The sequence below is a fragment of the Falco naumanni genome, chromosome Z, assembly GCF_017639655.2.
Source record: "Falco naumanni isolate bFalNau1 chromosome Z, bFalNau1.pat, whole genome shotgun sequence".
Classification (NCBI taxonomy): Eukaryota; Metazoa; Chordata; class Aves; order Falconiformes; family Falconidae; genus Falco; species Falco naumanni.
In genome coordinates, this window is record NC_054080.1 from 40,784,025 (window position 1) to 40,800,695 (window position 16,671).

The 16,671-nt window shown below is 37.0% G+C and overlaps 1 protein-coding gene across 15 annotated transcripts in view; it reads left to right on the top strand.

Moving 5' to 3' along the window:
• The window catches only part of CDC14B (cell division cycle 14B), a 46,075-nt gene that overhangs the window by 24,754 nt on the left and 4,650 nt on the right, over positions 1-16,671 (top strand). For 3 of the 15 annotated variants that reach the window (XM_040579123.1, XM_040579125.1, XM_040579133.1), the window contains exons 7-13: positions 1,382-1,444; positions 2,359-2,446; positions 2,785-3,015; positions 4,609-4,747; positions 4,870-5,023; positions 5,768-5,868; positions 8,299-8,444. In XM_040579123.1, coding sequence (XP_040435057.1) covers positions 1,382-1,444; positions 2,359-2,446; positions 2,785-3,015; positions 4,609-4,747; positions 4,870-5,023; positions 5,768-5,868; positions 8,299-8,410 — 888 coding nt within the window. In that variant the 3' untranslated portion in view covers positions 8,411-8,444. The other 12 variants (XM_040579124.1, XM_040579128.1, XM_040579131.1 and 9 more) reach the window with 10 other exon arrangements.

Sequence of the window (16,671 nt, forward strand, 5' to 3'; positions counted from 1 at the left end):
AAGGGTTAGGAATCAAGGATCCAGTTAGAGCTGCACAGCAGCAGATTTTCTGATTGTTGGCTAGCTTATTATGTATTATGCATTGCAACAAAACTGCTAGGTACAGCATCCCTAGAAGTTGACCAATAACTTATGTAATCAACTAGTGAAGATTTTAAAGACAGAATTTTGAGTTTTATTTATGTAATCTATCAGGACAGGAGTTCACACCTCTAATCTCTAAGAGTTGTGTGATAGGTTTATTATATGCCCCCTGGTGTTAATTTTAGGCTGAATATAGCCTTTGACAGTGGTTTTGAATTGGTTAGTGTTACTTTTTAGGCATTTGTAGCGTGGGCTAATGTCTGAAGTGTGCTTTAGTAATATGAATAGAACAAATGTTAGAAGGCAGGTGCTTTTTTTTTTTCTGGTAACTACAAATTATCATGATCCAGTGTTTTATAGCAATACAATTGTGAAGTAATGCGGCATTGAAAGACAGGGGAATTCCAATGCATACTTTTTTTCATCTGTATGAGTAATGAAATGGGGCATCTGCAGCTCTCCACCCTACTACTGTCTTTTTTATTATGGGTATGCCAAAACCTGGAGTTTTTACTGATTAAGGTGAATTCTTGAAAATTTGTATTTTCAGGTTTTTTGGATGTTTTGACATTGGCTGTTTGTATGCCAAGAGTGGTGAATTGCTATTTCTTTTTAGTACCAGTGAACAGCAAGGAAAACTACAGAAGATTATGCAGGGAAAGAAGAAATTAGAATGTAGTATTATAAGTATCTGGAGATACGGGATTATCTCTGTTTGTGCTTCCTGATTTAGCAAGTGGATAAACTGCCAGTTACCCAAATGTTTACATGTTATATACAGTATTGAATATAATGGTTGAGGATGATGACGGGACATCAGGGACCACACTAATGTCTGCTTAGGACTGTGTGTCTCCAAGCAATTTAAAATCAGTGAGGATATTAGCATCATAATGAGAGTGAATAGCATTCATGCACAAAAATATTTGCAGTCCTTGAATGCATACTTTAGCATGTACTCATAATTTCAATAGGTAATTTTTGCCAGTTCTTTTTCTCGTTTTTTATTTTGTACACCTAGCAGTAATGAAAAGGCTGACTGATTCTGTAGTCTGGAATTTTGTAGTCACTTAGTAAAAACAAAAGAGTGGATTTGCTTGTCCAAATTCACTTATATTGAAATCTACAAATCTGTTTTGAACCAAGACTGAGTTATCTGTATTTTTACAAATATAGGAAGAAATCTCTCTGAAGGAGTAGAAAAGGTATTAAGTGGCTTTCAGTAACCTAAAAGAGTGATAAACTGTCCTCATTGAAAATGTGTTGTCTTTGTTAAAAGCTGTATTCTGAATTTTAGGCTTTGCAATATGGTTTGCTGGATTTCATTGTGTTTGATGTAAATGAATATGAGCATTTTGAAGTAAGTATTCAGTAATTGTTTTGCTGTTACTAATGCTAAGGTGATTGTTTGTAAGTGCTTTTTTTTCTTTTTCTTTTTTTTAATAGTATTAAGTTCCATTTTTGTTTTGTCTCTTTAAACGTTGATTGTTAAATAAAGGTTTGTGGTCAGAGAGAGAATATGAAAATTCAGATTTAAGCATAGTCAGCCTCCAACATGGGAGGGGAAGCAGAAACCAAAATGGAAATAAATACGTTTTTCCGTTATTATTAAAGCCCTGGAAGATGATCAGGGAGTGGGAGTTTGGCCACCTTTTAGAGATCATGCATATTCTTGAGCAGTCTTGATGAGAAACTCAAGGGCATGCAAGTCCAAGCCTGAATTCTGGGGAGCAATTAAATTATGTATCTCTGAACACATGGCGAAAATACAGTACCAGTCTTTGAGGTAAAGACAGAAGCAGGACTGGGAAACTCCAAGCCTGTAAAATTGACTTTGGGGCATGAGAGATGAATGTGACAATGAAGGGCTGCAACTCTTGACTATATGGAGTCTTAGAAATGCACAGCTGCCAGTTGTCTGTAAAGAGAAAATTTAGTGTTCTTAGAATCTAAAAAATCATGACTTAAATTGTGAACAGAGGTAAGGCCAAGGTCATAATTTAGAAACCTATAAAAAATTAAATTTTGGAAATTGCCCTTCATCTGAAGGGCATCAGTTCTGTTGTTCTAAAACTCTAGAAAGAGGAGAAGACAGGCAAGAAAAGTGAGTTTGAGAGCTTCTGGCATCCTCCTGATGGAACAGAAAGCAGACAACTAACATAACTTCCTTTGGCAAAAATTGTACATCACTTCTATCTAGCATGTATTTTGAAACAATAAGGAAAAGCCTGAAAATACAGGGATAATGATAAACCAAGCATTTTCTCTTGACAGAGAGCAGAAAATGGAGATTTTAACTGGATAATACCAAACAAATTCATTGCCTTCAGTGGACCTCATTCAAGAAGTAAAATTGAAAATGGTATGCTTAAAAAAGGAGGTGGGGGACACAAGCCCACTGCTTTCCTGGTGATTGTTATCAGTAAGAACAAGCTTTAAAAATTGTTCCTCAAACAGTGTGTTTTTTCCTTGGCTCTTTTTCTTTTATAAGAACGCTGGCAGTAAAATTTTAATGCTTGGTTTAATTGTATCTGACCTAGGTGATTATGTTAAAATTCCATTTTCAGTTAGTCTGTTTCTTTATGTTGAACATGAGTTCTATTTTGAAAGTGTTTTCATCTCTTGTTTTTGGGTCTTTGTTCATATGTGCAGTTTGAGCCTTACTCTCTTCTTTTTTTTTCCCCTTCTTTTTTCAAATAGGCTATCCCCACCATGCTCCAGAGGCTTATTTCCCATACTTCAGGAAACATAAGGTCACCACTATAATACGCCTCAACAAAAAACTATATGATGCCAAGCGATTTACGGATGCTGGATTTGAGCATTTTGACCTCTTCTTTGCTGATGGAAGCACACCTAGTGATACTATAGTTAAAACATTTCTAAATATTTGTGAAAACGCTGAAGGTGTTATAGCCGTTCATTGCAAAGGTATAGTCTAAAAAAAATTTATATTACAGGTGATGCTTGTAGTTACAGTTCCTGAGGTATTTTGCACTATATTGCTGTTATATCTAGTTATTAACATCTATTTGCCAGTCTTCAACTTTTCCGTACAAATTCTATGTTTCTGTTCTGCACTTCATCTTCTAATTTTTTTAAGTTCCAGGGAAATCTTCCCAGCTTTTTGAAGAGTGAGGCTGGGGAAATTAATCTTGCCAATATTATCAGCTCTTTCTGCTAGAAAGTGTTAACACTTTCAAAGGATGCTTTTGAGCAGGAATTTGAAGTCCTGGCAAGGTTTATAGGTCTTTCTGAAAATGTAAGGTTAAATGTACCAAATCATAAACTTTTGAAAAGATCATTGCTGCTTTTTGAGGATATTCCTCATAAAGTATGTGTGTTCTTCCAGAACCGCAGAGATCTTAATCCTTCAGAAACCCTTTATACCAGCTACACTGGGCATGCTCTGAATATCTGCTCTTCCAGAGTTAGACTGCTGAGGGAAAGAGAGCATGCCCAATGCAGCTGGTATAAAGATACAGTTTTCAGTGGTTCTAGAGGAACTATGTTTCCCTTCCCACACCATCTTTAATAGCCTATCAGACATTTATTCCTCACAAACCTTGCCTCACTACTGGTGTACCTGATAATGCTGTGATTGGAGAAAGGCCTTTTCTTAACCCATTTGCCAGGGACCTGCAGAGACTGCATTTGTTGCATGTTTAACAGGATTATAGAGTGAAGTGGTAGAATTGGTAAAACCAGCATATTAACAGTTGGGAAGCGAGTGCATACTCTTGCTCACCACTGAGATGATAAATTCTGGTATATGGCTAAATTGATTATGCCTGAATACTGCATATTAGTGGTACAAGTGCTTTGTTTTCACTCAGATTAAGATGTTCTTTGATATTTACCATACTAACGGTGTATAGACCACCTTATGTTCCTCAGTGTGCTCTTACCCTTGAGAAAGAGGGCAACACTGTAGCCTGTTCTTAAAGCCAGGGCAAGGCATGGAAAGTGCTGTGTGATTGCCTTGGCTATTGGGTTATACTGAAGATTTTACATTGATGTTGATCAGTCAGTTGTTAAATGAGAGAAGGTGATGTGTGGTTTTGATACTGACAGCAAGTGACTGAGGAGAGGAGCCACTTACCTAGAGCTGCCCTCCTTTCCTTCTCATGTTTCCCAAGGTAAATAGAACTCTTTGGAGGGCCATTGCAAAGAAGGTTCCTCATTGTGGAGTACTTCTTGCCTGTGTCAGCTAGTGCCTGGACATGGTCATTACAAAATCTGTCTTTTCCTTGGGAACTAAAGTAAGAGGTTAGTCAGGAGGAATTGGAAGAGCAACTGGTTTCAGTGCAATTCAAAAAGCATGTGAACAATGTGTTCGTAACCTTGTATATGGGGGAAAAAAAATCAAAAGGTAGGTTGCACTTAGCAAGTTTGATCAGTAACATGTTTGCTTAATATTAAACTAGGCCAGTAACTATTTGTCCAAGTAACAATGTCTGTAGCTACAACAGATTCCAGATGAAGATGGGTATATGAAAGAAGCCATTCTTTTATCTTACACAGCTGGTCTTGGACGAACTGGCACACTTATTGCCTGTTATATTATGAAGCATTATCGGATGACAGCTGCTGAAACTATTGCCTGGATTAGAATTAATAGACCTGGTTCAGTGATTGGACCACAACAACACTTCTTGATGGAGTAAGTAGATTAACTATAAATTATTTCAAAAATAGAGCTAGATGTCTTTTTCTTCTTTATTGTACACTAAATCTTTGGTGTTGATTTATTGTGTTTTGGGCTTTTTTTCCATGTTATGATAGCAAACAGGCAGAACTTTGGACAGAAGGAGATATTTTCCGTGCAAAGTTGAAAGGAAACTGTAAAATTGCTGTAACAAGAATTCTGTCAAGAGTAGATGATATTTCAATTAATGACATGAGAAACAGGAGAACCATCCGAAAGGACATTGAGCTGGTAACCATCCAAATACTGTGCTCTTCAAAAAGTTGTAACTGCTCTTGAGAATCTGAACAAACCTCTGGCTGTGCTAAAACTGTGTTAATCAGATTCTTTTTCTGTTTGCACTTTTTGTATCAGGGATATGGGGAGGGGAAAAGGTATGAACAGCAAGTATGAGAAAAGAAGTGCAATACACAGGTGAAGTAGGGGTATCCTTATCATACTTTAGTCTTTAATAATTGGGTAGATATTAGAACAAAAGAAGTACTCACAATTTGCAGTCAAAACCACTGTGATTTTACTTTGTTTAGGTTCTTACTTCATGGTCTGTGTTTAAGAGAAGGGCTGAAATATTTTTTTGCTTTTATTAGTTTCTAAGTAATTGCAACTTCTACAACACCTTTTGATGTTGCCTTTTAAAAAAATGGTACTGCTGTTTTACAAAGGCAAGTGAAAGAGGGAAATGGTGTACTTGAGTGAAGATTGTGCTGTACCTAAGCAAAGATTTGATGTTTCCACTGTTCTAAAGGTAGACAACGTTCTGATGCATGTAATTAATGAGACCACTTAATGGTTTACAGCTTTAAAAGCAGCAAATAGGGAACTAGGAAGAACATAATTGTATCTATGCAAGTGAATTTCCTTTGATTTTATCCTAGCAAACTTTCCTGTTGGGATAATTCTAACATTAATATAAGGTTAATTCTTAAATATCTTAAGTGTCTTTATTTTAATCTTTCCCGCCCTCCACTTATCCAGTACAGTGATGAAGATGAAACAAACTGTGTAACACAAGGTGATAAGCTTCGTGCTCTGAAAAGTAGCAGGCAAGCAAAAGCTCCAACTACATCTCCACTAACGTAAGTCAGATTCTGAATATATAAATGCCAGAAATACTTTTTTCTTCTTCTTTATGCGTACTTCCCTTTGCCCCGATAAGTTTGCTGCCAAGGCTACTTTTACTCATTTAAAACAAGCATGAGATTCACTGTTTCTCTGAAGGCTTGGTGAGCACTAAAGAGGCAGGAAAACTTCGTTAAATAACTGCGTTACTAGTTTTCTGTGTTGTCTTGATTCCATTAGTCTGTGCTTTACAAGCTCCCGTAGTATTCCTGAATGCTTTACTTTTAGTTTAATCACAGTCTCTTGTCTTTCCCATGGTAGTATAAAAATGGAAGAATATGACTTCGTGTGGTGGTGTTTGTACACACAGATTTTTGAAGTAAAGTCAGCTACATAAGAAGAGTTGAAAGAAGAATCTTTATCTTACTTTCATTTCCTCTTACTTGAAGAGGAACTTTCCGTAAATCCTGTGGGCTTTGGGATAGTGGCTGGTGGATCTGGAAGACAGAGTAGCACTATCTCAGTAAATAGAAAAAGAGTGCGTTTCTGTCAGAAAACCTGGTATGATAGTCTCTTTAGACAAGTATTGAAACACTACCTGTGAAAGGAAGTTCATAGTGGCCTTTGCATCTGATGTAGCTTGTAGCAACTGTAGGTAGAGAAGCTTTTCTGTCTGCCGTTAAATAAACTACAGGAGAATTTAAGACTTGCAAGACATACAGGGATTTCACTTGATTGGTAGGAAAACAATGATGATCCCTGTCTGTCAGATTTTTGCAAATAATGTAGCACTAGTCACAGACTAAAAGCAGCTTGGCTTTTACTGTGCTGTGTTTCTGTAGGGGATCATGCTCCTAGCACCTGGATTTTTTTTTTTTTCCTTCTTAAAGACCAAACAGTGTCATCAGACTCCTAGAAAACATGAGAGGTATGTAGCAAGAATGTGCTGAAGGTAAAGGAATATGTCTTTGGAAACCCTCACATACTACTATGTATGAATTATGCTTTTGTTTGATGAGATTCTCTTTTGTTCATGCTCATCATTTACACAGATTCAGAAAAAGCCTGTACCCAGCTGACATTACAAAGACCCCAAAACACATCATCTCAGTTACCTCAGGTAGCACAGTAAAAAAACCAACTACCTTGCACGTCAGTTGCTAAAGCACATAGTGCTTTAGTTTCCACTTTACAGTACTTTTTTCATAAAAGGTACTTTAAGTTATGTAATAAAAGTTGTGAAAGATCTCATTTATTGTATGTTTCATAGAATAAATGTAGACTGTATGGTTATTATTCAGAGCCATTGTTGTAATATGCAGACAGCCTATCAACTGTTTACTATTATTCCATTCATGAAGCACTCCACAACATGACTGCTCTAATTAAAACTAGTTAGCTTGTACTTCTGTAGAGTTAAAATAATTGATTTGGAGCTTATAGTTGCTCTTTATAGTGTGCATTGTGGTACAGAGTTGGAATTTCCTCGCTCCTGTTCCCCCAAGTTATCTGTATGGCTTGCAGCTTGCACTGAAATAATTTGGTGAAAAATAAATATATAACTTCTTATATTTTTTGTGTTACGATTACTAAGCCAAAATACAGCTAGAATATATAGCTGTCCTACATGAGTCAGAAGTCTTCCCTATTTGAAGAGAGGTCCCTCTTTTTCCGTTAGTTTAGACTGTTAAAAACAATTAATCTTGCAGTGAAATTGATCAATTTTTACTGAAGCATACAATAAATCCTCTATGTAGTTCTATTTCACAGAAAAGAAAAAAAAACCAAAGCAAAGTAAGAGCACCAGAAGCTGGGACAATTATAGTCTTTGAGAGTTACAGGCATTGCTTACATTTAAGTCACAAGGGATTTGTGTATAATGTTTGTTAGTGTTTATTGAAGTTGGTTGTATAAACTATATGCTTTGATGAGTTGATACTTTGTATATGCTCTAATTAGCAATATTCTGCACCTTTGGCAAAGGGTTATGAATTAGCTTTTGCTGCTTTGAACACAGGAAGGTAGTATACCCCATGATCTGGGTGTTTACATGAACTGCTTTTTCCTACAAACTGATAGGGCTCTGATCTAATGTTTTAGTATTAAGATGTATGATTGTGAATTATGGTGTATGAATACAAGCTGACGAAACTGCATAAGAGATGGCAGCAAGTGGTCAGAGATGTACTGCTCCAGCATGCATTTATTTTCCAAAGAGTGTACAGACGATATTTGGAATACGCTTTGATTCCAGCAACACGTGGATACCTCATTTGGCAAGCTATGGTTGCATGGATTGTTACTGTCATAGACAGTAAGAAAATGCTTGGCAAAAGGTATAGACCAATATGCTTTTGAAGAACTTGAAACAAGCTAAAATGCACCAATAGCTTTTGCTTTTGAATTTTTTGTTCACCTTTTCCTCCCCCTCCAACCCCTTTTTTTAGATGGCTTCTAGCTATGCTGGTGTCTACACTGTGTAGCATTGTCATCTGGTGGATTGTTTGTGGCTCCCTTCTGCCCAGCCTGCTATTCTGTCTAGATGGTTTAAGAACATAGTAACCATCAGGACCCCCTGAGAGAGAGCCACTGTGTAAGTGTCCCATTCCATTTCTCTACAATAGCTCACACTTTCTGTCTAGTATGTCTCATAAATGCATGTTTTCATATCATGTTTCTTAACTGGCTTTGTTGCAAGATTAATTTCACTGCTCTGGCTTTGTTGTATTTTTGTATATATTATTTAGAGTAACTGGGTGAGTTTTATGGCTGGCTTGCAAACAAAAAGGTGCAGAGCTTTTATAAACGGGATAGTTCATAATTTTGAAGCTTTTCTTCTCTGCATGCTCCTGCAAATAAGCAAAACTATATGAGCAAAACTATATTTGTAAAAAGGAAAAAGTACTGCTTTAAAACAGGGTCCTGTCCTTTGCGTATATCAGATGAAGATGTTGTCTCCAGTTTTACTTTGAAATCCATGAACTTGCAAAGAAGCTTAGTTTCCTAAAAAAAAAATCCTACCAAAAAAAAAAAGGGGATGGTTTTACTCACATGATATGCCAGGGATTAGAGTTTGTTATGAATGTCAGTAGGTCTTTGTTTTTACTAGGAGATTATAGGATTGTGTGCCATGAGAGGCAGTAAAATGGGATTTCTTTTTTCCTGTTTAATCTAACAGAAGGTGAGGCAAGTTGCAGTATTAGGTCAAGGCTCACTTGTTTACCCAGGCAATCTGTTTTCATCTTCTTTTGTGCCCAATTAGTTTTTACAGAGCTTTATAAGACCAGTTAAATCCCTTCTTTCTGTTACTTGGATTCATGAGCTGAGTAAAGCATTAAAAACATACTAGTTCCTTGAGTACAGTTTTCATTCTTTTTCCACCCTGCTTATGTCAAAGTGGCTGCAGTGATTGCGGTGCCTTTCTTGCCCTTAGAAGGTGGATTCTTTTCATCAAATCACAGCTTCCATCTTTTGGCCAAACAAAACCTCAGCAGCACGCAGAACTGCCAGGAAACCCAAACAAGAGCTTTCTGCTTGCTACTGTGTCTGCCTAGAGCTGCTCCATCACCACCACCCTCAAAGTGAAATGGTTTCTTTGGGTGAACACTTGAAACTTTGGTGCTCTCAGAGAAAAAGTAGGTCAGAAAAAGTGTTTTACACCAGAGTATGAGGTAAGAAAATGCATTCTTTCCTGGCAGAGCATTAAGGTGAAGAGTTTTTATCCTTCTTACTTTTGGCCTGGCAACTTTCTGTCCAGATTTTTAAAAAGCATTGGACTCTTTCTGCTAAACCAAATGACTTAATACCTAAGAATGAGAACTGGAGGACTTGTGGACAACTTAGTTACACTAAGTAACTCAGCATTAGCTGAGGTCATATTAATCTGTTTTTTTTGGAGAAAAACAAAACCCAAAATTTACTATAGCTTTAGCGATTTTTTTATTGGTACCTGACTTTGTCAAAGAACATACTTAAAATGAAAGGATTGTTTTCAGGGTTTTATGAGTGTAGCAGTATTGTCTCAGTGTTTTCTAAAAGTCAGATTTCAGATTTCTAAACACAGACTAAAAAGCTAAACTTAAAACAAGGGTTTAAAAAAATAAAACAATCTGTCCTTTGTGTTCCTGTACTGTAAGATCAATTTCACTCAACTATAATCCTTTCTTTCTCTTACAGTTTTTGTGTTCTGTCTAAAAATTCCCTTGCTAGAGGGAAAGAGAAAAGACTGTTTGATGTTGCTAAATGTGTCATGATGTAAGCAATTGGGTTACTGGTGCTGCTGCCTCATATCCAAGATTGAAGATCACACAATGTTGGTTTGTGTCTGGATGAGAAAATGCTTAAGCTTTTCTTAAAAGCTAGGCTAACATTGTCTCTGTTACACAGCTAGTGTCCCTTGTGTTTTAAGAGATCAAATTATCATTCAGGATTGTGAATCTCTCTGGGTTAGTCCGGCAGTCCTGTTGGCTGCAGCCCTGTATACTAAAGAGTATCTCTCACTTGTTGCACATCAATGACTTGGAGCAGTGGTAGAGGTCTTCGGCTTTTTTCCTAAAAATCATGAGATGATGAAGGAGAATGCAATATTGCATTTGACAGACTTCATAAAGCAGGTAACCATAGCAAAAATAAAATGCCCATTGCAGGGCAGAGAAGATACGCTCCTGCAGCCTCTCTTTCCCTCATTCCTCTGCAGGGCACTGTAATAATTTTTCTTTTAAAAAAGCTTATTGAGTAGATTGATTTATCTGCAAGACTTACTACCTTGCTGGCGTTTCAGGTTTGGTGGATTTTATCTTGGGTTGTGGGGTGTTTGGGCTTTTGTGTATTGGTGGTGTACCTGTCCTCCCACCCTGCTCTGAGTTAAATGGTGTGAAAAAAAGTTGTGAACTACTTAAAAGACGGTGCTACTGAACCCAAACACTGTTCCACTTAAGTGGGTTTTGATTTGTTTGAAGGCCAATATACTAGCTTGAATAAAAAAGTAGTGTATAAGCAGCCTGGTGTTTGGGGAGTATATTAGGTTCAGAACTACCAAGTGATGCTTCCATTATGGATTAACTGGAGTTGAAAAATTCTTATGATACATGTTTAGTAGTGTGGCTATTACAACATCGCCTGTGTTCAGGAAACATTCTGCTTTTTCTTTTAAAAAAAAAATAAATTGTGTTTCATTGAGTTAGAAAACATTTGTGTACACCAGATGCACTTTCTGCTGGTGTTTCTGGAAGTTGTTTGTTGTCGTGTACAGCATGACATGCTATTTTACATGAACAGTTACAAAACAGTAAAGGGGGTGTCCTGAGGATCCTACCCTTCCCTAATATAGTTTGGGATTTTTGGGGCGTCCAAGATATTGGGAGGATTTCCTCTACTGTGGCCTCATCTCCATTATAAAACCTATCTGTTGAACCCGCTATCAAGTGAGGCTGTAAGTCTAATTGTGTTAAATCAAAATTCTATACATTTGTTTCTTTTCTGACCTTAAACATGTATGCAGTAGCATTGTAATGAAAGCTCTGATAGTACTGTTACTGCTCCTAAGCTGACAATTGTCAGGCCCAAAGACAGCTCTGAATATTGTCACACCGTGTCAGATGATGGTGTAAATGAGACCTCATCTGTTTTCCTTGGGTGCTATCAGCCTTGGAAGTCTAGAATTGTAGTCTGATTTAAACATGTCTGATCATGCAGCAAATGTTTTGTTCACAGGGATTTCAATTAATCTTTACTCTTGGGTAGCCATGTGAAGTTGTGGATTGCTGAGATGTAAAAATGACATATCGACTGAAGAGCAGATGATGTTAAAGGTTCTACCATGCTCACAGCTGGCTCTGAGGTGATCCCATAAGCCAGCTCCTTCTCTCCCTACCCTTTGGTAAATACAGCAATCTTTAAGAGGATGATGTTGTGGTTGGTTTGGGTTTAAGGTGCAGTTATATATGGTGACATGATAAGTCGTGTTCCCATTTAGAACCTCTTTTCTTTCTTGATGCTGAACAGATTAAATTATGTGGGAAGTAAGGACATACCTATGAAATGCTGAAAGGATGAATATTTTAGTGTTTGTGCAAGGTAGTGTCTTAACACTTCATAAAGTTCCAGTTAATATCTAATAAGTATATGGGTTTAAGCCTTGTATAGACTTGTTTTCTGAACTTCTGGTGTCTGGAAAGAATGGACAACTATAAGAGAAATATTATATCACATTCCAATAACTTTTGCTTTCTTTTATGTGTACATTACATGCATTTTTATACAGAGAGATGCTGTATACAAATATTTAAGGAGAATACATTTTTTTTCCATATTTTTGTCTGCATGAGCTCTAATAAAAGTGGTATATGCCATGATTTGGTCACGCTTATATTTCAGTGACTAAATGTTAGGAGGTTAAGCCAGCGTTGTACCTTTCTGTTCAGTCCTGAAAGTTGCTAGTGGCACAGATGAAAGGTACAATATAAGTCTTTTTTCACCACTAGTATCATTTTTAAAGCTAGTTGAAAGCACAGTGGCCCAAATTTGTTGACGTTGTATGACAACTGGGGCACTGAAAAGAGAATTTTAATATTAGAACTTGTTAGAACTGGTTTACAAGCACAATAGAAATTATAAAGTGAACTTCCAGGATTTGAACCTTTTAACTTTGGGCATGCAAGGAGGATAGATTGTTAGGAGAGTTTCTGTTGTCTACAGAGGCATGATATGACATGAAGGTACCTGGGTTTTGTTTTCAGCTTCGCAAATAACTGATTCCTCTGACTTTGAATGTGTTGTGTTTACAATAGAATTTGCTTTGCAAATTTTGATAGTACTTGCCATTACAATCTTGTCTCGTATCTTAGAGGAAGAGAACACCTGTTCAGTTTGGACTTCTGCAAATCAGATGACAAGATTTTGCAAGTCTGAATTATTGAGAGATTTGTTCAAGTCAAAATTCAAAATACTTTGTGGTTCTGTAGTCATCTGTTTGCTAAACAATCTAGAAGTATGTGGTAAACAAGGTTGCTGATAACTTATACCGCTGAAAAGAATTTATTTCAGATGAAATTGTGTTACCTCCGATGCATATTCTGGTATTAAACCTATATAAAACGGTAAAAGCATAGGGATTTTATTCCATTTCTGGTTTTGGTGAATATGTTACATGAGTATGAAAATAGTCATATTTTCTCCCAAGTATGCCTGTCCACTTTTGCTCCAAAAGTTATGTTTTATGTTCATATCTAGGATTTTTGAAAACAGTTTCTTCAGAGTATTAAGCATCTGGACTGCAGTTTATACAACTTCATGAAAATTTTGATGTCCAATCTAATATAATCTGCTGACACAGATGGACTCAGTGAAGCCACTGAAAATTAGAGTCTAGTAACAGCAAGGGAAAACCCAGTAATAGCTAAGTTAGTCTTAGCTCTGAATCTTTAAAATGATGCATAGTTTTACAGTTGGAGCCTTGCACAGATGGAATAACTAGGAACTAGATGTAGAAAATGATGCACTGAATAGATATCTGTGGACTCCAATGTCTCCATAGTATTACAATTTCACTACAAGTATTCAGGAATACAGAAGATGTGTTTTCCCCATGAACCAGTTGGCTGTGGCTAAAAATAGTTATTTGCATTTCACAGTCTGGGTTTCTTATTGATGTAAGCAACACTAGGATTTATCTGCCTGTTTAAGGAATAGTCAACATATTGCTCTAGAGTCTTCCAGACAAGCAGTTGAGCACAACCAGCATGTAAAGCTGAGTTTTGGGTATGGTGTAGTAACTCCCTGTAAGAGCAAAATGCCAGCATATGCAATGATTTTCTCAGCCTACTATACTTTAGGGAGTATCTCCTGGTTAATTGTTGGAGATCAGGCTTGGATCTTCACAAATCGAATTACTTGGCTTTTTTTCTGAATTCCTTTCTGTGTCAGTCTGGAAAATAATGTTTGGCTTTGTGGCATACTCCAGATTTTATCCTTTTTTTTGGTTTTGTTGCAGTAATATACAATACAATTTATTAGCTTTTTGTCTTTCCAAAACCTAACAGGAAATTCAAAGCCATAAATTTAAATTGTTCTTTGAAAGCAAAAAAACCACCTACCAAAACCAAACCTCAACCAAAAAATCAACCAAAAAAAAGCTGCTGTGCTCCTAATAAAAGAACTTGCATTACCATGATTATAACAAGGACTTTGCTTTTCAGAATGATTTGTGAAAAGCCAGGTGGTACGTGTTAGCTCTACATCAACTTTAATACCCTCTTTTCAGTGTTTTCCTAGAAACTTTCAGATTATATAATCTTTCTTTTTTCCTACTCTTTCCAGAGTAATTCTGCACTCCAGTGTTCAGAAAAATAAAACCTCTGAACCTAGCATTTCTGACAGTTCAGACATTACTAAAAGAACTACCAGGTCTGCTGCAAGAAAAAACAGTTAAAAAAGGTGAGAGTTACCCTCTTTACAGATCCAGTAACTGTTTTCTAGGCAAATACTTTGAAATGGCATATCAATTGCTGATGGCACCTTTTGCCACAGTTTCAACTCCTTCTCCTAGCAATGGGAAATGAGAAAGAATTTTATGGTTTATGTCATGTACTGAAAATATCTAGAACCTTATTAAATCTTGTGTTGTTTATGTTGCTCAGTCTTTCAGCTTTGAGAATTTTATATGGTAAATCCTAATATGAGTTAGAATTACTGAAGGTGAGGGATTTTGGTAAGAAAAATCCCTTTCTTTACCAGACCTCTGCCTGTAATAAGGGACGGAAAAGTTGTTCACAGCATTAAGTCAAATATTAGTCAGTACATGAAGTGAAATCTAAGAGGAATTTGATGCACAACTGAAATGCAGTAGTAGAGGGGAATTGTATAAAGTGCATGGTATATGGGTATAAGATTTGGCACTGAGAGTGTGGCTGATAATCTGAACTGAACCTGTTTGGTAAAGCTCAATGAAATTTTAAATTCAGATAGATTTATGCAGGACTGAAAGTGCCTTTTGGCCCAGAAGCCTATGGCCATACTGCTGCTACATTTCTTTGTGTATGCATGTGTCTGTGCCCCTCTGGCAGCTCTCCAGATCATTATCAAAGATAAGCCTGAAAGATTTGCTTAAAACAATTCCAAGCAATTTCCAGTGGTTACAGTTCACCAGTTTGTCTTGTGCTTATAGTGAAAAGCTTTTGAATGGGTCTGTTGGGTGCTGAAGAGACTGAATTTTGTTGGGAAGATTAAAAGCTGGCAGATAACATAACAAGTAGTTACATAGTTTGATTTATAAAGATTGCTGAAAATTCCAGGGGGTTGTGCAGCTTTTTCCCCACAGAGCTTTTCTTTGCCCTTCCTTGCCCTGTTATCTTGAAGGTAACAGAATTTATGAAAAATTCACTCTTATCAGAAACAGTCATTAACAGCAGACTGCAGAAGAATGGCTGCAGAAGCATGGCTTTAGAATCTCTGAAGATGTGCACAATCCAGGCCTGGTATTAGAATAGGCCTGTAACCAGAATTGTACTGAAGTTGCTGTGCTGAAGATAACAAGAAAGGTGGCCTGGAGCTGTTCTTGAATCCTGAGACCGAGTAATTACGTTGTGCCAACAGGCCGTGGCTGTAACAAGCTACAGCTGCTGGGAAAGCAGGTGCAGTGCCAAGAAGGATAGGGACCGGTATGGGAAAACAGGGAGTAACAAACTGCAAGGCTGAAGCACAGCAACACAATTAGCTACATGGATAGAATGCTTATTTTAGTCATGATAATTAGGGGTGCGAGAACCGCGCGCGTTTAGAGACTACTAACCAATTATATTTCTGCTTTACGAATATGCATGTGTATCGGTTCTATATAAGTAGTGTTAGAAACTAATAAAGTTGAGCAAGATGCATAACTCATATTGAGCGTCTTCTTGACTCTGGCGAACCCTTCTTCCAGCAGAAGACTGCAGTAAATTCTAGTCGAGAATTCTTAGCAGTAGCTATAGGAGCTATGTTTTGATTAATGTAAGAATATGTTAAAAAATAATCTCTTTTTCCTGAAATGCATATTTTACTAAAAAACTGAAGTATTTCTCAGGGTTTTCCTGTTTGGTTGGTTGGGCTTTCCTTCATTTTGCGTCATTTTCACCATGTTGGATGGATTCTGCCTGCTGTTTTTATTCTTCATGCCTCGCCCAGTTTTAAGCTCCTTGCAACACTTGGAAGTATGTGCACGTGTAATTGAACAGAGATTTTCAGACCCTGGAGAAAACACCTCCAAGTTGATGTTTTTCCTGTGTGAGATGAGAATACTTATCCCTAGGAGGAAACAACACCCCTAAAATAGAATTCTTAGAAGATTTCAGTTATTTTGAAAGAAATCCTTTAGGTGTATTGCCAGATTTATGACTCTGAGGACCAAGGATCGGGTTGAACTCAAACTTCATAAACTACTTCATATTTCAAGGGATTTTTTCTGAAGCCTCTACCCCAAATATTTCATTCCTTATTCTGTTTCGTTTCTTCTAACTCTTGAGTCAAAGAATTTAAGTCATTTTATGCTGCATCCAGTAATCAAGTTTGTCCTAAACAGGTACGTCACAGTTCTGGAGTTCTTAATTATTGTGTCATCTGAGAGGGAGGGCAGATTGGGTGTTCATCCCTCTAAAGGGTATTTTGATACGACTGTATAACTTCATGGACTTAGAATGCAGTACCTTGTTGTTAATCTTGTAGGTGTCCTTTATTTTTCCCGTGTTTGGTAAAACCTTGCTCTCTTCTTCTTTTAAGCATCCCTTTGGGTTTTTTTAATCTCTTTTAAATTTAATTTCTTGAAGTCTCTGCAGTTTGCATTACCT